The 23,794-nt window shown below is 37.5% G+C and overlaps 2 protein-coding genes across 3 annotated transcripts; both read right to left on the bottom strand.

Moving 5' to 3' along the window:
• Nucleotides 1-1,325: 1,325 nt before the first annotated feature.
• Nucleotides 1,326-9,189, bottom strand: LOC126797630 (uncharacterized). 2 transcript variants are annotated; one of them, XM_050524302.1, is made up of 10 exons: nt 8,840-9,189; nt 8,209-8,264; nt 7,392-7,725; nt 5,451-5,583; nt 4,414-4,985; nt 3,668-4,007; nt 3,086-3,350; nt 2,884-2,976; nt 1,975-2,430; nt 1,326-1,786 (listed from the first exon to the last, which is right to left on the bottom strand). In XM_050524302.1, exons 1-10 carry the CDS (start codon nt 9,012-9,014, stop codon nt 1,454-1,456), a joined length of 2,757 nt encoding a protein of 918 aa, XP_050380259.1. In that variant the 5' UTR covers nt 9,015-9,189; the 3' UTR covers nt 1,326-1,453. The 2 variants fall into 2 exon arrangements, with proteins under 2 accessions (XP_050380259.1, XP_050380260.1); XM_050524303.1 differs by having other exon boundaries at nt 3,668-4,001.
• Nucleotides 9,190-17,152: 7,963 nt separating this feature from the next.
• LOC126798049 (protein Brevis radix-like 2) lies at nt 17,153-20,761 on the bottom strand. The gene is made up of 5 exons (XM_050524870.1): nt 20,287-20,761; nt 19,820-20,196; nt 18,393-18,528; nt 17,705-18,090; nt 17,153-17,516 (listed from the first exon to the last, which is right to left on the bottom strand). Exons 1-5 carry the CDS (start codon nt 20,419-20,421, stop codon nt 17,438-17,440), a joined length of 1,113 nt encoding a protein of 370 aa, XP_050380827.1. The 5' UTR covers nt 20,422-20,761; the 3' UTR covers nt 17,153-17,437.
• Nucleotides 20,762-23,794: the final 3,033 nt, after the last annotated feature.

Here is a 23,794-nt window from a genome sequence, read left to right as displayed (position 1 = left end):
GTGTATCATTTCACTTAATAGTTTTATGTGAAGATAAATTTATATGGGATCTACATGCATATTTTAAGATATGTTTGTTCGTTCATTTATATCGAATGTACATGACATTGCAAATCTATACATTCGGAGAAATCATGTACAAATGTAGGGAGCATATTCAGTGCTAAAATTCCATGAATAGACCTTATAATTCAGGTAATGTCATACAAAACACAAAAGGATTGAAATTTTCTTGCCTTTAGGATCATTGAAATCATTCATTTGATTTTTCTATCTTTTTTTTTATGAGATCTTTTTTTTTGGACAAAAAATCTTATTATTTCTTTGCATATGTAAATAAATTCAACTAATGTGTTTGGTGGTCGGGCATATAATATTTGATCTGAAAAGGATGCTTAGATTAGGGAGAAACAAGATGTTGGATCAAAGTAAGAAAATAGCGTGAGAGATGAGGGTGAAAGTGGAAAACTTATTTAAGGATTAAATTAATATTTTTTAATTGCTCATAGAAGAAAAAGGAAAACCATGTGTCACATGCATAATAGTTAAAATTATCTCGATTTTAATAAAATATTTGACAATGTCTATACTCCGTGGTGCATACAGCGTTTTTTTTCTCTCAAAATAACATTGCCGATCAGATAATAGTCTCGACACAAAGGACTAAATTTTCAATATGTTGGAGACAACTAAACAAGCACCCGGCCAAAGGCAAATGGAAGCAACGGTCAAGGGAAACCAAAGCACAACTGGGTTTGTTATGTGGGGTTTCACCCTTCATCCCTGTGGAAATGTGGATTGTGGTTTTGTGAATAACCATGGAGGAAATAACAAAAAAGGAACTGTTGGCAATCCCAATGAAAACAAGAACCCTTCTTGGATCTTGAGCGAGAACAATGACACAAAGCTTGAGGGAATAAAGGGTTCTCTTCCTCATCTTTCTTGCGATAAAAGCCAACACCATAGCCATGAACTCTCCCTGTCCCTCTCACTCTCCCAAGATAAAAGCAATTTTCGCTATGAAGAACAAAAACAAAAGCAGTCTTCTCTTTACTCTTTTTATTTTATGTTTTATTTCACTGTAGGGAAAAAAACAAAGCACATTCGATATTCCATTGGTTTCTACTTTCAAATTTGTTAATGGGGATGCAGAGTTGCAGACCATGCAAACAAAAATGAAAGGAGCTTGTGTGCCAAACAATCGATCTTTTCAAGTTTCAACCGTCAAAACAACTCCTAAATATAGTCACATATACAGAACTCTTCAGAAATGGATACCCTCAAGATTAGACCAAATGAAAAGAGAAAAAAGAAAATGAAAATGGAACACAAGATTAATCATTGATTCATTAAATAAGAAATTCTGGGTTATTGATTTTGACAGAGGAAAACCCTACTACAGCTCTCCTACATTTTGCAGAGGAGTTTAGATTCACATTTTCTCCTTTGGTTATCAAAAGTTTGTTGTCCAGTTCATATGATTCAACTGAGGCTGCTGATACGCCTGTGCCCCGGGAGCAGCTGCGGCCACCCCCACTCCGACATTCCCGGGCATTGCAGGCCCCATATGGTGCGGACTGGCCATTGCAGCAGGCTGAGGAGGATGGTACATTCCTGGGAATTGCATGTGTGAAGATTGAGCGGCAGCTGCATTAAAAGAAGCGTGGCCAGCATGAGACGGCATATAAGCGGCATGAGGTGATTGTCCAGGCATGTTGTAATATGGAGCGGATTGCATTGCTGGGTGCTCCCTCTGGTTCTGAATCCAAATCTCTGATGTCTCTGCCTGTAAAATATGTAATCAGACATCAGAAATCAATACACCTGTGAGATGTTAAACCCTCAGTGTTAAGCCCCGCCATTACCAACACATATGCTACCCCTGATTCACCCTTTCAATCAATCAATGGATTTACTTTTACCAAGTAGTAATTTAATTTGGAATCTAGTCCCCCTACATATGGTGCATATTACCTGTGGATTTGGAACATAAAGATTTCCATCCTTATACTTCATTCTTGATGAATCTTCAAGTCCTGTGGCACCTCCAACTACACCAGGGGCATTCATTGCATAACCAGCAGTAGTAAAATTTCCAAACCCAGTGGGACTTCCAGCAGGTACGGGCTTAAATTGCTGAACTCCATACTTGAGGCTGCTTGCATTTAGGTGGGAACCACCTCCAGGCATCAGCACGTAGCTGTTGCCATTAGACATGTGAGGATAGGCAGGATTATTGGAATATCCAGGCACAGCCATAGGTGGAACATAAACTGGTGAGATAAACTGACGAAATGGCATAGGATAATGTGAAACATGAACTTGCGGGTACATCTGCGCCACATGCGGTGGTTGCTGTTGTAACATGGAAACTGTTGATGCAGGGATGCTGTTGGCATTATGTGAATTGGCATTATGTGAATTCAATGCCTGTAATCAAAGGGGGCAAAAGAACAAAAAAAAAGGCACCAGTGAGATTTCAATCCCTAAATGTATCAGGAATAGGTAGAGGCAGAGCATGTGAGCGAAATTTTGAGCCTCAAGAGATATTTATTAAAAGTTTGGCAAGAAGACAAAAATATTTATCAGACCTCAGAGAACCATAATCACATAGAATCACATTATTTAGTGCAGCTAGCATATCAAAGCAAAAACTATCAACAACAGGACTATTACAGGTGCCCTAAAACATAATATTTTGATACGTAACCCTAAAGGATGTATCAAATGAATAGTAATGATTCAAAAGAGTGTTCATTATGTAGGATCTGTGTAAATGGAATGTGTAGACCATCCCAAAAACTCTAATCACAAATGTGTTTCAGAGGCATTTCTAGAACCTTGCAACATACAGATCACAATAATGTAACCACTCAAATATACCTCCTGAGGAGAGGGTAGACCCTGTCCGCGTACACTTTCATCCATACTGGGTCTGTAGTAAGGTATATCATAACCAGTCTGAGGATCAAATGCCTGCTTGCAAACAGAAAAGCGTCAGAATAGACAATGGACTGGGCTTTATAATGATAGCACCCAAGAAGACAAGCAAAGACAACAAATATCAATGGATCCTGGAACTCACCGTAAAACCTTGCAACTCTGGTGGATCTTGGTGCTGTGACTCTGACGGTGCAAAGGATGGACTGTTGTTTCGAACCAACCCGATCTCTGCATAATTGTCCAAACTCTGAGGACTTGAGGTCTCTCTTTTCTCAGGCAAATGCTCAGGCACTGCAGAAGGTGCTGAGAAATCAGATCCAGAATTCCTAACTTGGTCGTCTAACAAATCTACTGGCTTTGTGCTGGAAGCCTCATCACTGTGTGACTCAGGAGCGGATGCTGACAAACTGCGAGATATTCATTCAAAGCCAAACAAAATGAGCCACGCACAGCAATGCAGCATTTTATATATAATAACAACAAATTTCTTAAAATCACATATGTACTAGTTTTATGCACTTGGTTGATTGTGTATTAATAAACCAAAAGGACATATGTACTAGTTTTATGCACTTGGTTGATTGTGTATTAATAAACCAAAAGGCCTAAACATCTGAAAAGTTCAATATAAAATGAATTTTACTAATACGTACTCATCTCAGATTTAAAACTCATCCCATCGTTTGAACAATGACTTAATACAGTTAAAAAGAATATGGCATACCTTGCTGGAGGTTCCCTGTTCAACTCATCTGTAGGTCCAGCTTGAAATTCATTAACTGTGTTTCCCATTGAATCAAACTCCGTCCCCAAGCTTCCAAAAGTTAGCTGAAAACGGTCACTCTCAGGGACTCTAATATTTTGAGCTATCACAACGTTACAGTTCTCATAAATATTTACTCGGGCAAGCTTATCTTGCAGCTTATCTTCTGACTCTGAGACCTTTGAAGCATCAGATGGAGGAGAAGCAGATTTAGTTGGTGTTCCAATGACTCCAGGACTATTAGAGCTTGGCTTCTGACTTGATTTAGGTTTCCACTCCTTGTTAGGCTGGGAACCTGCATCTGGAACACGATTAATATTCTAGCATACTTTTAGACAAAGGGAATAGAAGCTTCTCAATCTAGATATAGAAATATTCTCCGTATAAAAAAGAACAAGAGAGATGATAAAAAACAAAGTGAAATTCCAATTTCGAAAAAAAAATTTACTTCAATGGTAATACAATAATTTTCAGCAATATAATGAAAAATCCAGAACGTTTCAGGTTATCTGGAGGTAGAAGTTTATTTCTCATCTCTAACTTTTTTATTTATATAAAAAAAAATCACTTGTGTCATGACTCGTGAGAGGCAGAAATTTTATGCTTGGTTCCAACATACTTAGCAATTAAATTCTCATGAGAGAAAATATGAAATGAGGAACTCCATTAACATTTAGATCAATCTTAAAGAAAGTGGAATAGTATACCTTTCTGATGACCCATAGGTTGTTGATGTGGCCTGACGTTATGCTGGTTACTGATGAAAGATCTGTTAACCGGAATGCTAGGCATCACAGATTCAGAAGTTTGGCTGAGTTGATCAGGTTTAGAGATACCAGTGAAAGATCTAAATGATTCTGTAGAACCCTCTTTTCCCAAAAGTGAATTAGAGAAAGAACTACTCAGTACAGCTGACTTGGAGTTGTCAGAAGATTGTTTCCGAACGCCAACCACCCCGACTTCACGCTTGATTGCACCAACAGAAGCAGATGGCCTAGAATCAGGAGATGGCACATGAACAGGATCCGTGGACGATGAATACACCCCAATAACAGAAGTACTTGAAGCAGAATGTGGTTGGGAATTGTTTGGCTTCCCTGCTTGTACTCGTGAAGCTGAATTGGAAAAAGGAACTCTCTTCTCCATTGATGACTCCTTTCTAATATTACCAGTTGAATTAGCATCACTGAATCTGATTCGAGAATCAATTTGCCCATTCAATGCTTGTGAGACGTGCTGTCTATTAGATGGCCTTTGGCTACTTGAACTTCCTGTTTGGCTGAAAGCAGAGTAAACGAAACCACATAAACGCTACATAGATCGAACAGCTCACCCATTGATATTAGATTATATTTCTTGATACAAACAAAATTAGTTCCCTTCGCCCATCTATAATCCCATAGGTCAATTTATCCCACAAATAAGAGAAAGAAAGGAAAAAGAAAGTTCACTCCTCATCACATCTTATACCAAATCCTAAAGGCCAAACTTCAATGGGTCAACAAAAAACACCATTTCTCAGAACGCTGCAAGCTAGAGAACCCTCTTCTCCTTGATACTTAAAACTTTTAACGACTACTATATGACAAACAAATTCTATCATTGATGAGCCTGCATTTCCAGTAAACGATAATAATTGTTCAACACACCGATAATACTTTTTGGCAAAGTAATTGGCATATAATGAGTAATTACAGGAAGGCACCCTAGACAAAACACAAGACTAAACAATGGGAAACCATACCCCTTCTCAGAAATAGTTGAAATCACTTGCTCATTGGTTGAAGTCGTACATTGAGGTGAAGCAGGCTTGATTTCTCCATCTGAATTATTGTTAGCTCTGTTGTCTCTCACAACACGAAACTCTCTGCTGACACCTGTAAGTAAGATTCAATAATCAGCAAGTAATACAAAGAATATGTAGTAGTACGACCAGCCGAATGTCCACAATAACTTCTGATGTTCTATGGAAACCAAAAAAGCAAAAGGAACTCTACATATCACATTACAGATTGCAATGTAAAGTTAACAATATATAATATTACAGGAATATTTTGCTCGCCGCTTCAGAAATGCCGAAAACAGATTTAGCCAGGTTTTTGTAAGCTAAGATGTTTAAAATTTATTTAATCTTTTGCTTTTCGGGAGCTATGAGTGTCTCTGCTTTATTATATAGTAATCCTCTCTTTTTCATGTAGCATAGTAATCATCTGTTTTTTTCTATTTCCCTCAGTCAGTTTGGTGATTTTCAACTTATCTCATTTTTTGTATGCAAGACATTAACGAAACAGCAGTGCAGACACTTTTTTCTAATCAACTTTAACATTGTTCAGCCAAACGGAGCCTTAGTCGAATGTGCATAATTCAACTTGAAAACATATTGGCTTTACCCTTGGACCAAAAAAAAAATTACTTTATCTTTGCCCTCTCCATTCATTAATTCACACACAAACACCCTCCATACTGCCCAGTATAGCAGAGATGAAGCATTGGCAGTCTTCTGTCCAACCTAAATGGCTACAGGTGGATTGATCATGCTATAATAGATCTAAAGGAATATGCTGTCGTCCTAGCAGTGTTTACATATATCCTCAACTGATCACCTAATTTCTTCTTTTGAATAACTGCAAATTAAAAGAGAAACAATAACCGTCACCCACCTACCATAACTGATTAGCATTCCATTCTCAACCGGACTCTCCCAAGATAATGACGGTTTCAAGGGAGCGCACCTACAGTAATAAGTAATAACACAATTTTAACACCAAAGAAATTCTTCTTGTTTCAGAAGAGATGAATAATGATCTTGTGCAGTAACCCCCAAAAAGACATCCAAAATCTTTTAAAAGGAAAAGGCCAGCTCTGCCTCCCACACCATGCAATCCCACATGTCACTTTTTACAGATGTGCTCTTCTCTCAGGGTTTGGAAGATTCAATCAATCTGCATCTGCAGTATTGGATATATTATGTATGCTCTAATTTCAAGCCGTGACACCATTTATTACATGAGACGGCAAATTTTGTGTTATATTCTACTTTGTTTTCATCACGATCAGCATCAGATCATTTGACATCGGTGGAATCAGATATTATCTCTGGCCAGAACTACCTAAGGTGTGTGGTTTCACAGTTTCTAACCACTACCTGCTACCTCCTAAAGCGATATGATGTCATCTTACATTCTTACTTCAATACATAGAGATACTCTTTTTTTCCAAGTACTTTCCAACCCACATCAGTGAATCACTTGAAGCTCTCTAATCCTGCTATCCACCACCCCATGTCAATTACTTGCAAATAAATCTGTGCTTCCATCTCTAATCTTTGTTGAAGACCTTTTTATATTTGTCCGTGGTTCTACCATCCTAGCACAGTGTAATATAAGAAGCGTAGGCATAGGTGAATAGAACCTAGAGTTCCCTGATTTAGATTTGGGCTATGTTTTCATAAGAAACCATGTAGCAATGCATTCATCCTTCACCCAACACAAAAGTATTTTACTATAAAAGATGCAAACCTACACTTACAGTTGCCTAGCAATCCACAAATACAAAACATCATATGCTCAATTAGCACTTAGCAGCTCAATAACAACTATATGTTCATGAAATATTGGAACAATTAGATAGAGAATTTGTAGATTTATGATATCAAACTAAATGAATTCAAGGGAAAATGAATTACCAGAGAAACCCCTTCGAACATAACCACCTCTTCTTACATTACGATCAGAAGATGAGTTGTGTCTTGGTCCTTGACCTGCAGTCTCAAAATGTCGTCTTGGCTCAGCATTCCGATCAGAAAACTTTTTAAATTTTGGTCCTTGACCTGCACTGTTGAAATGTCTTCTAGACTCGATATTATGATCGGAAATCGCATTTGATCTAGGTCCTTGACCTGCACTCTCAATATGTCTTTTAGGCTCCACTACACGTTCAGAAGTTGTATTTGATCTTGGTCCTTGACCAGCACTCTCAAACTGTCTTCTTGGTTCAGCAAGAACCTTTTGTACGATACTCTAAAGCCATCAATACACTTAATCAGTTGAAGGTTTACGATTTGATAAGCTCAAATCTCACATCATATAAAATGTTCACATTATGAATAAAAATATACAATCATAATTGCAAATAGAGACCTACTGAATCCTCTAACACCATAAGTTTCTCCCTACTCACAACAACCCCATCCCCCCCCCCCCGGGAAATAATTTTGAGCCATCATTTGGGCTAGATTAGACAGCTCAAATAAAAGTAGATTAGGGTCTGCGCTATTGACAGGTGGGTTAAATTAAGTAGGTGTCTAAAATGCACCACGCACCCTTGTTTTGGTACATCTTCGATTGTCCATAACCAAAAAAATTATGTGTTTAAAATGCACCACGCACTCTTGCTTTGGTAGATCTTAGATTGACCATAACCAAAAAAAAAAATTATGTTCATCCAACAAATATTCATCATCTCAAATACGAACAGTATTGTAGAGCCCAGCCAAATTGTACCTTAGGTGGCACCTCCTTCTTTTTGTCTCTTTTTCTCTTCACCTCATGAAATGGGTCTGAGTAAAAACAAGTCACAAGAATAATAGTCAGGAAACTACACGGATAAATTGTTCAAAAACTGAGCTTTACACAAGCTGATGGTTTCACAAAATCCAGAATGAAGCAGTATGAGCAGGCTTAAGAATTAGAGCACCAATATGATTTAGTACAAACCATATTCTCATATAACCTCACAAAGAAACTTCGAATCAAAGCAGATTCTCATGGTGCAGACCAACTAAAATTCTTCAGTTAAGCACTCTACATAATCATAAATTCTACCACACAATGCACTCATCATATGGACCAACAAGGTTACCAAATTCCAACCAAAACAACTCCCCAGAGTTCAAGACGGAAACTTTACACCAAAACAGCCTCCGTAACACAATCTCAGACTCCCACATTCCTCAAACAAACTCCAAAACTCGATAACCAACTCACAACACCCAAAACCTACAAGCCAATTCCACTACAAACCCAGAATCAACAAACTCAACAAGCAAAATGGCATCCCTGAGTAATTACAAAACCCACATCAAAAACACCAAAACAGACAAAACCCAAGTGAGAAAAGAGCCAAAGGGGTCACCTTGGTTAAGTAATTTCTGGGCAGTTTCATTAGGATCCATATCGGCCTCTTTAAGAGCCCAATAGATATCAATATCAGAGTGATTTCCAACTATTTCTTTGATCGATTGGATCGTTTCCCTCACTCCGGCGGAGATTATCTGATTCCCACCTTCGATTCGCGACCCAGAAACCATCGCGTTAAACTTAAATTTTCGGTCCCCAAATTTAAAAATTGAAAACGAAGAAGAAAGAAACCCCAATAATATATAATTGGGTATAATTTATAAAGGTCGGAGGCAAAACCCTAATGTGGCAGAAGGTGGGAGGGAAGGAGGGGAGGGCTAGGGTTTTGGGTGCATTTAGAATAGAGGCGACAGAGTTTGTTTGAAAACGTTTTACACTTTTACCACTCGAAGACTTTGGCTTTCCTCCTGATATTTATTAATAATTGGAGACTTGGCCCTCATGATTGGACTAAATTACGGGACTGCTAATGACTCAGTAGTCGATAATGTTTTGAGATGGGAAATTTTTTTATAAACAGTACATTAACTATACGCCATTAATAATTTATATACATTAATTTTTAAATCATACATTTTAATACATGAAATATGAAAATTGACCCACTATATAGACACGAAGTTAATAACACCATTAATTTTAGTGACACCTAGCTTTATTTGAAGGGTAATTTGGTCTCTTTAAATATTTAGTATGAATCTACCAACCTCTATTTCTCTCTCTCGCTCTCGACACTCATTTCTCTTCAGTCCTCTTGATCTCGATAACATGTGCATCTCCAACCTCTTAATAAGATTCTGAGACAAAACCATCATATAGATTCCAATCTCTCTTCTTTCCTCTTCAATCCTTATCTTTGCAATTTCAACTATGCACATCTTGTATTATATAAAAATGTATTATAAATCATATGCATCTTCTCTCTACTATTTTATCTTTAAGATTAAACATCTCAGACCCAATTTCTCTATCATCTCCTTCATCTTTGCGATTCTTTCTTAGAGTGCAAAACAAAAACGAAGTTTTGCTCAAAGAAGAGGATGAGGTTATATGTTGGTCTATCATAGAGGAGATGGGTTGTAGTTCTGCTCGGTGGTAGGATGGGGGTTGCGATTAGACTTATATGTGGGGTTGATTTTTGGTGCGGTTAGATGTTAGGTTGAGTATTGGTGAGAGTAGAATTGGGTTTGGAAGTTGGAGAAATGCACTTGTGAGGCCATTGAGTAAAGCACAACTAGAAATGGGTTGTGCAGGAATAGTAAGAGGTGGAGTATAAGTGTGATTACATACATACCTTTTAACAAAACAAAAATTACAATTATTAACGGTGTTACTTGATGTGGTGTATATAATTTAGGTGTTGAGTGAAATTTGATGTATTAAAGTTTAGGTTTACAAAATTGGTGTATAGAACTTAATAGTTAGCCTAATTTCATGTACTGTTGTCAAAAATTTCCCTTGAGATAAGAAGGTGTTGGTTCATAATTCTTATATATTATAATGCCCTAAAACATGAAATTTACTTATTCTATGTGCTTAAATTTAATTTAGACTAATTCATTTCCATATTATGTAGAATATCTTGACAAGAAGAGAAAAATGTGAAATTCCGGCAATTTTCCGAACACCACCATTTTAGCGGTACTATTATGGCGGAGCACCACCACTTTTGGTTGTGCCATGTATTTTTCGGCTAATTTTATGGAGGAGTAAGGGAGGAGCAACACATTGTTCTATCACAACTAGATCTCATCTTTTTAGTTAAGATTTAACCAAGGACTAAAAAATCGAAAATTTTGCCAATATTTTGGCAAAATTTTCATTATTTTGAACTCGCGATATATCTTTGATATACCAAAGGAATTTTGTTAGATATTTTCGATATTTCGCGAAATCTTTTTAAAAGAGTACGTGAATGTCTCACAACAAGAGCCACTTCATCAATTTTGAATTGAAATTCACTCCAAAACACCACCTTGCGTGTGCATGTGGAGCGTCGAACATTGGTCACCTCAATCACACCTCAGTAGCTTGACCAACTCTACTACACTTATATTGTGGTAAAAGTAGCATCTTTTGTTATTATAATAGAAAATCAGCCAAAAATATTATTACTTGCATATCTAACAAACTAATAATTTGTAAACCTTTAAATTATTTACAATTATAACTCACTACAGATTATGTTTATACCTGCATAAGACAAACAATTGAGCAAACAAACATCTCTAAAAATCTCATCTAAGATTTCCATGTTTATCCTCAACTTCTGTCAATTATCTCAATTATTTACTATAATCGATATTTTTCCGATATTTCTATCGAAATTTCCAATTTTCGAATCGTCGATATTTCCATAATCATATATATTTTAGTCCTTGGATTTAACTATACCACTTTTTCTATTTCTCACAAAATCATGGTTCCTCATTGTCCAAAAATCCACACATGTATTATGCAAAAATCTGATTTGATTTTGGGTGTAATCATCACCTCTAGGTCCATCATTACCTAGTCATCTATCCATTTCCTTCCATGATCACCCACTTCATTTCTTTATCATCCACTTTCTTACATGATCACCAACTTTCTCTTTTGTCACACACTTTTTTCCATATTTCCAACTTTCTTCTATGATCATTCACTTTCTTCATTATCACCTACTTCCTCCATGATCACCAAATTCATTCTATGATCACCCACTTTCTCATTTATCACACACTTCTACCATAACCAACCACCTCACTCACTACACCATTATCTCTCACTTTTCTCTACTTTTTCCACCACCATTCTCGTCTATAAAAACTTCAGTCACTATCATCTCAAAAGACACCATTTCCACCACCAACCAAGAGAAATGGAGGAAGAGAACATTTCCATCTACCTATCTTTTTTTTTTTTTGAAAACGCTACCAATCTCATTCTAAAAACACCAAGTTTCATCACTTCATCATCCACTATTTTTCATACACCATCATCAAGCAAGGAGGAAGAAGAGGAGTTTAGCATCATTTGAGGATCTTCATCACCACCATGTCAAGATCTCCATGAGTTCATCCACATCATCCTCAATTTGAGATTCACTAGTCACCTCTCTACTCTCTTTTTACTTTGATGATCATAAACATGTTGAAGTTTGTGTATTTGGTTATGAGTGAGTAGTTAATTTTTTGGGGCTAAGGTGAAAGCCCTAGTCAATCTTGTATGACATTGATATAAATATTTTATTTAATGCACTTTTCATTAACACTCTAATATGCTAATTCAAAAGTTGAACATTCATGCTTAAACTTAGTTGTTTGAAACATGATAGCATATCATTTGTGCATGTTAGAGTTGTGAACTACAATCACTTAGAGGTAAGCATGGTTAGTTTGCATGATTTCTTCATCTCCAAACTTTATGCACTTAGGGTAATACATTTGATACTTAACCGGATCATATGCATGACTTGAGTAGTTAATTACTACACCCGAGAGGGGTTGCTTGATACCAACAAATGAGATTGTCCCTTGTTATACCCGAGAGGGATACAAAAAGAGAAATTGGCTAGTTAGAGTGTCATAATTCAATTTAGTAGCATCATTATTCACAAGAGAAGCTAGAGGTGGTAACCTTAAGTCCTAACTCCCATCCATTTCATCACATCTAGTTTAGCATAACCTAGTTTACATTTAAGTGGTTATTTAATTTTTAGAAGTAACTCCACATCCGAAACAAATTTAAATCACTACACCATCTTGCATATATCTACCATGAATTTGGGTTCACTTGTGAGCCTTGATTTGTGACTTGTACATTTGCATATTCTTCTAGCATCCCTTAGGTTCTCCTAGCTAGAGAGGGTTTTTCCAATCCATTGGGTACGACATCCCCTACTCATAATCTCACTACACTATAACTTGACCTTTATACTTGAGGGTGACATTTGAATTGACATGAGGATATTATAGTCATCGTACTAGACAATTTTTCTGTTACTGTAAATTTTTAGTGGAGTGTGACGATCGAGTTATAATGAGAGTAATTACACATAATGACGTAACAGTGGAGTGTGACGAACATAATGACGTAATGATGGATTGTGATGATCGAATTATAATGTGTAATCACACATAATGATATAACCATCAAAAATAATAAATATATATTAGAAAAACGCTTGATACAAAAATTGTGTCATTGATTTATAACTGGTTTATTTGTCATCATTTAAAATTATCTCACTTCAAAGCAAATCCATCTAGAGAACATGTCTCAATAAAATACTGGGTCAAGAGCAATTTGTGGGGTACGTGCTCGGTTGGATTGCCAACAGTGCGAGCCTCCAGCAACAAATGTCTGATTAAGGCAGCAATGAGCGAGTCACGGTTCCTATGACAAATATGACAAGGTTGGAGATTAACTAGTAACTTGACCAATGTAATTCAATTAAGGCCTGGTTTCTATGACCATGTCATAATCCTTCGCCTGCAACCTTTGAGCTTGCCATATATATAGGGTGAGCTTCATCTTCAACAATCTCACACAGTCACACTTATATTCGTAATCTGATTCAAAACCATCCTCTTCCAAACAAAAATCAAAGAGATAGGTAGATTACCATCCGGAAGACTTTTAGGATAGTTAAGATTTGTATGGTTATTCTTGAAGTGATCCAGCCCCCTTTCTATTCACATAGTCAAAATAAAATGAATATGGCAAATGCAAAGTGAGTTAGCTTTACTGTTTGAAGAGTGAAAGGTAGATAGTTATGCACTAACTCATTACTATTCATCAATAGTAAAAGACCTAATATTCACCAGTTGCATAACAATATGCTCAAGAATAGTCAATAAAGTATAACTAATCGTGTTGCTTCCATTGGGTAAGATGATCAATATATCTCTGTAAATCATGCGAGCGGATCTTGAAGATGACAAATTAAAATCTCCTTACATACGAATCTCGACCATATAGTATGTGGTTCAAGCTAGCATCCCACAACAGTAAATCAAGTTGACATCACTTAACAATAAAACAACTTTTATGGAAGTCACACATTCGTTCAAAAATACTCAATGCACTATTATATAGAAACATATATATATATATATATATATAAGCAACGAGATCCCAATAAGAGAACCTGAATATGTAATTGGGGCACTAAGAGAAACAAGAGTGTCATTGCACAATGTCATTGCGACTAGTAATGACATCAAAAATCCAACAAGGTCAAATGGTCAATAACAGATTGTCTTTTAGGAATGGCAAGTGTTGAAAACCTTAGATAAGAAGTCTTATTAGATAAGATAGTTGGAATTAATCATGAAATTAAAAATTAAAAAGTTATTAAATTATGGTACTAATTGAGAGGAGTAGAGAAAATTGAAAAGCTAAAAATAGATTGATTGAAAAATGGGTATTCTTGATTATTGCTCACAAAATTTAGATTGTATTATATAGTCTTAAGCAACGACTAGGATGATGTCATATGACACTTATCAGACTTAAGAGGCAAACATCAAAACTCTAATACATTAATTTATAACTACTTGACACGTGTGCATAACAACACAGACTAATTAGCATCAAAAGAAACAATGCATTTAGGTTACACTTTGATAATTTGAAGACTATTTCATTACACTGTTTGTGTACTGGTTAAAGGAGGATGTTGACTTTAATCAATTAACATATATTTATAAACAAGAGTCAAAGCACGTGACTTCTTCTCTATCTTTCTTTCTAAACTATTTAACCCAACTATCTTTTGCTTATAACTCTCAAATCAAATTTCTTATACAATGATGGTGCCCATTAATTAGAGGTGGAGTGAAAGATGACAAAGCAAAATATAAATTGCCAAATCTCATCACTTTTTGATAGCATAATTGAAAGATCAATTTGTAGAACGATAATATGAAAACAAACAAGAATGCAGACACGTATACAAATAAAGTGTGATTTATTGAATATCAAGCGCGAGGTTACAATCTTTGTGAACTCCTCTGATTCTATCTCCGTATGTAACTTGGCTCAAGGGTGACATGCACTTGATCTTGAGAATTTGAGTTTGATTTGGATATGGATTTGAATTTGATGAAGAACGATCGATTTGGCAGCTTGAAGATTCTTCATGGACTTGAGTTTGGATATGGATTTGATGAAGAACGAGCGATTTGGTAGCTTGACGATTCTTCGTGGATTTGAGTTCAGATTTGGATTTGATGAAGAACAAGCGATTTGGTGGCTTGATGATTCTTCGTGGACTTGAGTTTGGATTTGAATTTGATGAAGAACGATCGATTTGGCAGCTCGATGATTCTTCGTGGACTTGAGTTTGGATTTGGATTTGATGAAGAACGAGCGATTTGGTAGCTTAACGATTCTTCGTGGGCTTGAGTTCGGATTTAGATTTGATGAAGAACAAGCGATTTGGTGGCTTGATGATTCTTCGTGGACTTGAGTTTGGATTTGGATTTGATGAAGAACGATCGATTTTTCAACTTGATGATTCTTCGTGGACTTGAGTTTGGATTTGGATTTGATGAAGAACGAGCGATTTGGTAGCTTGACGATTCTTCGTGGACTTGAGTTCGAATTTGGATTTAATGAAGAACAAGCGATTTGGTGGCTTGATGATCTTCGTGGACTTGAGAGACTTCAGGATTTCGTCGACAGTGATCTTACTTAAGTAATTTTCTCTCTTCTTCTCAAGATTTATAGTGTCAAGGCTTCTATTTTGTAGAATATTTTAATGACACTAAAATAATAAATTTCTTTAATTATATAATTAAATCAATATGTATTTTCCGATTAATTTAAAATTAGTTATTCTCATAACTAAATTAAACAGAAAATAATTGACTTAATTATAACCGTTAAATAACTTATTAATTTAATCAAATATTCGATTATCATTTCGAATCGTCAATGACATTCAATTTCTGATTTAAGTCGGAATCACATAGTTTCGATTACGATCATTCGTTTATGTGCTGACACGAGTTTTATTCTCCGCACCAATTTTGTTGACTTTTGGGCCACGTGTGTAATTTTTGTCGGGTTCTTGGTCGATTTAATTATTTAATGAAGATGATTTACTCCATTAAATTTCATGTGTCTACACAATTATGATGGATTCTCTTCATGAATTTGGAGATTTGTTAGCCACCGTGAAGTTGGAAGATTTATTCGAAAAGAGACGTATCCTCATAGCGATATAAAAGAGACGCTCAAGCAGATTGGCATTTTTCTTCTTATCTCTCACACAATTCTACTACTCTATACTTTTTAAAACTCTTAAATCATTTTGTTGCTTTCATTTTTCTTATGGATAACTAAAATTTGAGTTAAGACTAAGGGTGAAACTTTAGATTTTATATGTAGCTTTTATTTCGAGTAGGCTAGATAATGCAGATTCAGTTTTTGGACGTGGAACTTGAATTTCTATCATCACTTTTGATTTGGTGATGGATACGTGATCATCTATTTTCTTAGAGTGAAATAAAAGTATTAATGCTCATACTCCTGAAGTTGAGTGATTAGCAGAATGATTCATGAGTTCATTATATCACTGCAATTGTTTCTTGACAGGTGGTTGTTGTAGGTACAAATTATGCATGAGAATCAAAAGTTTTTTTTTTTTGCTCTTCTGGTCTGGCCAGCATTATGCTCAGACATAGAATCAAAAGGAATTCTCTATGGACAGAGGACCTTGTCATATTTGTAACGAGGAATACCACTTCTTGAGTTCTGGTTTCCATGTTGCCTGGTCATCATATCTGTAATAAAGAGCGCCACCACTGTGCTTTTTGCCTTAAGCTGCCTAGTCATATGACTCGTATCTGTTACAAGGGGCACCGCCCTTTCACGTGTGTTTACTTCTCATGTATCCCACAGGGTGCAATTTATTTTGTTTAGCATTTTTACCACCCTTCAGTTTGATGAAGATAAGTGAGTCTATACCAACTGCAGTCGAAATGAAGCCATGGTTGTTTTCAAGTATTGTCACATTTGTAACATCTCGCTACTTACAAATGCCTCTATAAGGTTGTCGCTCTAAAAGTATAAACTGGCCAGAGACGAGGAGTGAGCTAGATCAACTATGAGGCAAACCATATTCAAAAATATCCCATGTTTCTACTCCTGGGTTTGGCAAATATACGGATTAAGCTTCAAAGAAGCATTTATTTGCCAATTCAGATTATATAGACTAGTTTCGGGGGTTCGGTTGATGTCATCCCTCTTTTGATTTACTACAATGGTATTGGTGCTAAGAAAAACCGAGTGAGAGGAAAAGTATCTCAGTAATAACCCAACTTTTCATTCTGGTGAGAACATTTCTCATCCAATCCATTGTCCACAACCATTCGCCAATATCCAAGAAACTAATATTCAACAAAAAAAGAAAAGAAAAATAAAATTTATAAAACCCCACAATTCACATATATTCAACCGAAATTAAGTAACCAAGTCATAGATGCTACATGAAAGCTTTTCTGATGAGGTTTGAGCCTAAGAACATACAGCTGTTTTAAATGTCATTTCCAAGGGATATGCAAGTCCCATGCACCGCCATGTCAAAGATGTGCTATCTTCTAAGTCATAAGTACTGCTCCTGAATCCTGGCCCTATTCTCTTCCCACCACAATCTCGCATGCATTTCACCAAACTTTTCTCGGCTGCATAATAACAGAAAGAGAAAACCTATCGCTCAATCCAATTTGGTCATTCTGAATGAGAGAGATGGTGTAGTGGCTTATAAACAAGTCGCCGTTGTTCCAAAGAACAGCGTCGAAGGAAGCAATTACCAAAGGCATAGGGCAGTATAAAACATAATTAACTTAATATCCACAGTAAACGCACATACCTGAACCGGACACGTCTGAGCTCCCGGCCCCCACCTGGCAATGCTCTGATAGTAATATACACTCCCGGTTCATCCTGCTCAACCCATTCCGTCTCCATATCACTGGCGTTGCTTATCGAAACCTCTGACCGATCTGCCTCTGAACTACTCCTTATAGAACCATCTATTGATGATGACTCAGTTTTGACTCCACTTATGCTGGAAAGTTTAGGTGTTGAAGCTAAACCACTGGTGTCACAGTACTGACGGGATTGCATTGGTTGATGATCAAGTGAGTCTGATGAAGAGTACCCTACACCCATTGGGTGGTGGAGATTGCGAGGTAGGTGTTCTTTGCTCAATGGGGGAGTCACAGGGCTTTCCCTAGACGATTCAACCTTTGCACTCTGAAAACAGGAGAAAAAAATATAAATTTTAAACAACACAAATAACTACAGATGAGGCCCTCTATATATGTTTAAGAAACATCCATCGAGTTATTCAACAAAGCATATGGTCGCCGATAATGGCAATGTCTCAGTCTTAGGCACAATTTACTTAGAATGATGATCGGTGATTGATCATTCTAGAAACAAGAAGTACTTGAATAAACTTTTGTTTGACCAAACCTAGCTTTTTTTTTTGGTAATGTCAAACCTCGCTTTGCATGAAGAAGAAACTGTACTATATACATTTGGGGTACACTCACCTCATCTTCATCTCTAGGAGGGGTTGGAAGTGGGACTTCCTGGTGATTGAACCTTTGCACATTGTATAATTCCATGACCTTGTCATAATTCTCCGCCCACCACCTTTGAGCTTGCCATTTGTTGAACAGTTCCCGGCTGGTCAAATTTACAAGCCAATGATTAGCAGGTTTCTAAGAAATTACAAGAACATGTCCAACAACAAGATAAACAACTGAACATAATTGCAGCATATTGTAGTGCGGCATCTAGCAATTACACCTTCAGGCTTCAGAGTGAGATTACAGGAAGAATCAAAATTAATTCCAGAAAACAGAACTAATGCTATTTCTGGCAAATAAGCAGAAAATTTTGCCAATTATGAATGTGGAACTAAGACTGTACATTACTTATAACCCATAATTAGGTGAACGGGACAAACAACAAAACGAAACTACCACAGTTCTCAGTTATCACTCATGACAACCGGTTATATCTAGCATTTGATTAATATTAAGTTCTAACAGTGGATTTTGCGTACACTATTCTTAATGATTACTTTGGGTAGAGTAATGCAACACAATATAGATCTAGGCTATTTTCTATGTTCTTAAAAACAGATCAGACTCCCCACATTACAGTACCTTCAGAATAACTGTGTGAAATCAAAGCGCCAATGGCACTCAATATAATAGAAAAACCGTCCTCTGTAGCAAGGCATAGCTTGATAAATTCATATATTGATATCTATCAAATCCTTGGAGATCGGATACTGTTAGCTTCCATTTTGTTGACAAAAATGTATGTAACTGAAACAATGCCAAAGAACCTTTCCCAAATATAAATAAAAAATAAAAAATCCAGAGAGACAGAGTTACAATTTCGAAGGTGAAAATAATAACGTCCTTCTGCTTAACACCACATCCAAGACCCAAGTCTAATCAGAGAGAATCAAGAGAATGAACTAAAACAAGCTAAGTCATCAAACACTGCTGGGAGAAATAGAAGCCAGAGAGGACTGTCATCATCATAGTAAGGAACCAAGAAAGTCAGGTCATACAAACACAGTAAAAAGACGACCCGAAGAATCAGATACTAAAATCTTTCACTCATTGAGAGCCTGAGCTTTTGAAAAGTAAGACCGCAAAAAATGATCGTAAGAAGTGGCAATTTTTACAAGACTACTACACTCAATTCCAACTACAAAGGACAAAAAATCATAAAAGGTTCAACCCCAATCAACATCCTCATACTAAAAACAGGCTATCACACTCAAAAAAATGAATCAGAAGCTATACTCCCAGATCAAGAACAACAACACAAGTCCAACAAGCAAAGGACAAATTCAAACATCACAATTCCAACAACCAAGTCATCATTCCACCAAAACCACAATCTCCACCATCACATCAAATACGAGCCGTCGAAAAATAAAGCAAAACTATTATACCTGAATCGAATGCGCTTGAGATCATTTCCTCCTTGAGGAAGCGAAACAAAAGTGATGAGCACACCAGGCTCCACCTGCGCCTCCCACTCCTTGGGCTCATCATCCTCCACCAACACCACCGACTCCGTCCTCCCGCTCGCCGACGCCGGCGTCCCCTCGCCACTCGAAAGCGCCTTCAGCCTGCTCTCCATCTCCTTCCCCCACATCCTCGGCGTCGAATTCGCGCTCCCCGTCCTCCGGTACGAGCAGTGGAACTTCCCCGACTCCGACGCCGTGTCGGAATCCGCGCAGTTCCGGTTGCGCTGCTCGCCGCACGGCCGAGCGCACGGTTTGCAGTTCTTGTAGGCTCCCGACGCCTTCAGCGCCATATCCTTGATCTGCAAAACCACAACACAAACTCTCTCAATCCACAACAACATTGAGCACAGGGCAGAGAGACTAATACAGCAACCAATTCCGATTTCTACCTGAGCAGTCAGAGCCTTGAGCGCTTGCTTCGTCCTTGGAGTGGCGGCGACGCCGTCGTCGTCGTCGTCGTCGTCCTGGTGCGGGAGAGATCCATTGTTGTTGAGCTGCTTGGAGCAGGGAATACACGTCAGCATCTCGGGAAATCGAATCGAAACCGGAGCTTAAAAAGATGAAGATCTCATTCTCGGTGACGAATTTGATCCCAAACAACACAACCTCATCGTAATGAGATAGAGAGAGTGGCCTTGGTATTCTGTTATATAGAGTAAGAATGGCCTATGGGCTCAGGTGGGTGGTTACAGTCATAGTCTTCTTACAGTGACAGAGAGGTGGGTTCGGGTGACCGTTACGGAAGGGGTGGCGATTTGTGAGGGCCTCTGTTTTTGGTTTTGGATCGGAATGACTGGGACTCCTGTAATAAACTTACAGGGCATGGAGAGAAAAAAAATGGAGAGAGAGAGACGGGAATTTGACTCTTTGAGTATCCGTCACTCTCGTTTCCTCTTTTTGTTGCTTCCTGGGGGCATTGAGATTTGGGCAAAAAGGATGGTGGGAGAGGTTAGGTAATAAATGACCATTTTAAATATTTTGCTTATTTTCTGTGATTATTTGCAGTGTTGCCCGGTAATATTTGGTGGTTCTCACATTTCAGCCATGGAGGGATCAGAATGTGCATTTTGATCCTTGAACTTATTGACGGTTTGTGTGTTTGTTAATATTCTTAGATGATCAAACTAGGTTATACAAAGATAACACGATCTATTATGCTTGAAAAATGAAGGTTATTGAAAACTACATAGTGTCTATTAATTGTAATCGATGAATGTTCAAGAACGATAAATTTTAATTTTCATAAATACGTAACTGTAAATTGAATCCTGAAAGAGATTTTATGAATCACCATAATGACCATATCAGTTACGACATTAATATACATGTAGTTTAGTAACGACAAATCTGTATTCTAGTTGAAATTTGTGAAACGGATTTTCCAATTGCGATTTGATGTTGGTAACGTCAACTTATATCAAGATGGATCTCGTCAATGAATTTAGAAATCTCAAGAAAGATCTTTCTCAAGATAAGCTGCAATGCAAGTTTTCTTGTCTTTTTAGGTTCTAACTATCTTGAAAATTGTGATATGCTATATATATATATAAACCGTATTAAGGGTCTATCGTGACCTTATTGTTCCGAGAGAATTATTATTATACCATTGTGTGTGTCTTAGCCTTATTAGGTTTCCTGTTAGAGATAAATTTGCATCTCTGTAATAGATTAGGACTCCGAATCCTGCGGGATTCAGGTGATGTAATGCCTATATATAGGCCCTCATATCATTCAATAATACACAATTATTTCATCCTGAAACACGTTATCACGCACTTTGTCATAAAACCCTGAACTTTTAGAGCCCTAGATTTTTTTTTCTCTCCACCGCCGGCCGCCTTAGTCTTCGACCTCCGACATCTTCCCGTCGGCGACCGCTCCTGCTCACCGCCGCTACAGACCCCTGCCCCTCTCGGTGGCTCCATGGAATTCAGGCCGTCGGCGGCGGAATCCCCTCCTTCACAGGGGCTTGTGATGCCTCCCGTGTTTTCTAATGCCTCCATGAATCTCTGATGTCCATCGCTCATTTTGCAAAGCTTGTTCTTTTGCTAGATTTCAAGGAAGTCCTTATTTGCTAAGACTCCAACCGAGAACATTTCATTCTTACAAAGTATTTAAGGTGACATTAGTGGACCTTATCCAACCGAATGCGGACATTTTTTGGTATTTTTATGGTATAGGTTAAGAGCATCGACGCGTTGGTCACACGTCGCTTTGCTTTCCACAAGAAACGCTGCATTTGCTAAAGTTTTTAGCTATGATCATCATCCTAAGGGCTCACCACCCTTCCTATCCTCTCAAATCTATTCGATTGGATACCATCGGAGAGTTCACCTCCACGACTTTGATGATTTTGTTTTGCATGTCTACTGGGATCGTCGTTGAACATATTATTCCTCATGTTCATTCACTGCACGATCCAGTAGATCTCGGACTTTGTTATAGGTACTAACCTGCCAATTTTTGCGTGGAGATATGTAATGATGTTGCATGCAGCGACACTTATTCATTTTAGACCCACAACTTGCCAAGCGTTTGGTGCGTACTAGATAGTTACTGGATCCCAACGTTTTTTTTAATTAAACGCCTATTTGGTTAAAGTTGTTTATGTGCCTCTATTGTAGTTATCTCAATAGGTCTACTTGAAACGAGTAAGTATTCTGGTTGGTTATGATTTATGAATCACCAACACTTTTCTGCTATTTCCAATCTACAACCGTTGATCTCTATCCTGCGATATTAGCAGACGGTCACTTTGATGAGACATACTTCCCGTCGTTATGGGGAGATATGGAATACTTCCATTCTGGTTTTAACGCCAGGAATTAACGTGGTGTGACACTATGTCTCATTAAGATCCCGCACTACTCAAAGTGAGCAAATGTGCAACGCATTATCGACCTCTAGAAAGTCAAAGATTCGATGCTCAATGACTTTATCGATATTATGAAAGTGATGAGATCGCACATAAATGTTGTGATGTACCAGTAAGGTTGGAACTCTCAGAATATGAGAGAATTTCATATGACCTGGTCCTAGCACTGTTGGCACCATCCCTGACAGTGGGAAGGAAGCCGGCGATGGCACCATCGTACGCTGTGGTGTTGTCGGCGCCCATAGTATTGCACCACAAAACAAGGGCGGCAAACGCAAAGATGGATTAGTAAGGGTCATAGCTTTGGTCTTGGCTCCTACCTAAATGAGTGGGAGACCATTATTCTCTGGAATCAAAACCAGAAAGAAGCGAGGTGCGTAGGCACAAGTATTTCGCCCATCATCAAGAGATATTCTCTAAACATGTGTATCAACTAAGTTTATGTGGGATGCTACATACTCATTTTGTTGATGTTACAGAAGAATAGAATTCTCACGAATTGATCGTATATAGCGCGCGCATGTGTTTAATGGATTGATCTCCCATGATTGATGATGTATTCGCTTATGCTCTTATTTCGTTGTAAAGCATCAACGATGAGCAACTTGACCGAAGTTGAAAGAATCAATACAGTCTGAACTAGACTTGTTATGTTGGTCGTTGTTCGTAAGTGTAATGAGAAAGATGAAGTAATGCAATATTTGCAGCACTTATGGCGCAAAGATTGTCTCATTATCCTAGTATTGACTACGATGAGTTATATTATCTCGTTATGGACATAATTGTTTTCCCATACTTGATCAGTAGTAGTGTCCATGAAAACTGATTTGCAGCATATGATAGTGGTCATAGAATATCTGTAAAGAGATCTTGACGCATATATGAAAGTGCCTGAGGGTCACTAAATGCCTCGAGACCACGGAGAGCTTATGTAATCATATTGCGACGTTCGAGATAACGTAGTACAATCGGTTGCAAGAACTCATACCCATATGTGTTCATATGAAAGCTAATTCTTGATT

This window comes from Argentina anserina, chromosome 6, assembly GCF_933775445.1.
Source record: "Argentina anserina chromosome 6, drPotAnse1.1, whole genome shotgun sequence".
In the NCBI taxonomy this organism is placed as follows: domain Eukaryota; kingdom Viridiplantae; phylum Streptophyta; class Magnoliopsida; order Rosales; family Rosaceae; genus Argentina; species Argentina anserina.
The sequence above is the reverse complement of the archived record's forward strand: the minus strand, read 5'-3'. Positions and strand labels throughout refer to the sequence as shown.

Bases quoted from the DNA above. Each gene is read 5' to 3' on its own strand.
- LOC126797630 (XM_050524302.1), bottom strand. From the start codon at position 9,014: ATGGTTTCTGGGTCGCGAATCGAAGGTGGGAATCAGATAATCTCCGCC. The intron at 8,265-8,839 runs GTGACCCCTTTG...GTTTTTACTCAG, and splicing joins CCAGAAATTACTTAACCAAG to ACCCATTTCATGAGGTGAAG. The intron at 2,977-3,085 runs GTGAGTTCCAGG...GTTTGCAAGCAG, and splicing joins CAGAGTTGCAAGGTTTTACG to GCATTTGATCCTCAGACTGG.
- LOC126798049 (XM_050524870.1), bottom strand. From the start codon at position 20,421: ATGCTGACGTGTATTCCCTGCTCCAAGCAGCTCAACAACAATGGATCT. The intron at 20,197-20,286 runs GTAGAAATCGGA...GTGGTTTTGCAG, and splicing joins TCAAGGCTCTGACTGCTCAG to ATCAAGGATATGGCGCTGAA. The intron at 17,517-17,704 runs GTATGTGCGTTT...GTTATTATGCAG, and splicing joins CTCAGACGTGTCCGGTTCAG to CCGAGAAAAGTTTGGTGAAA.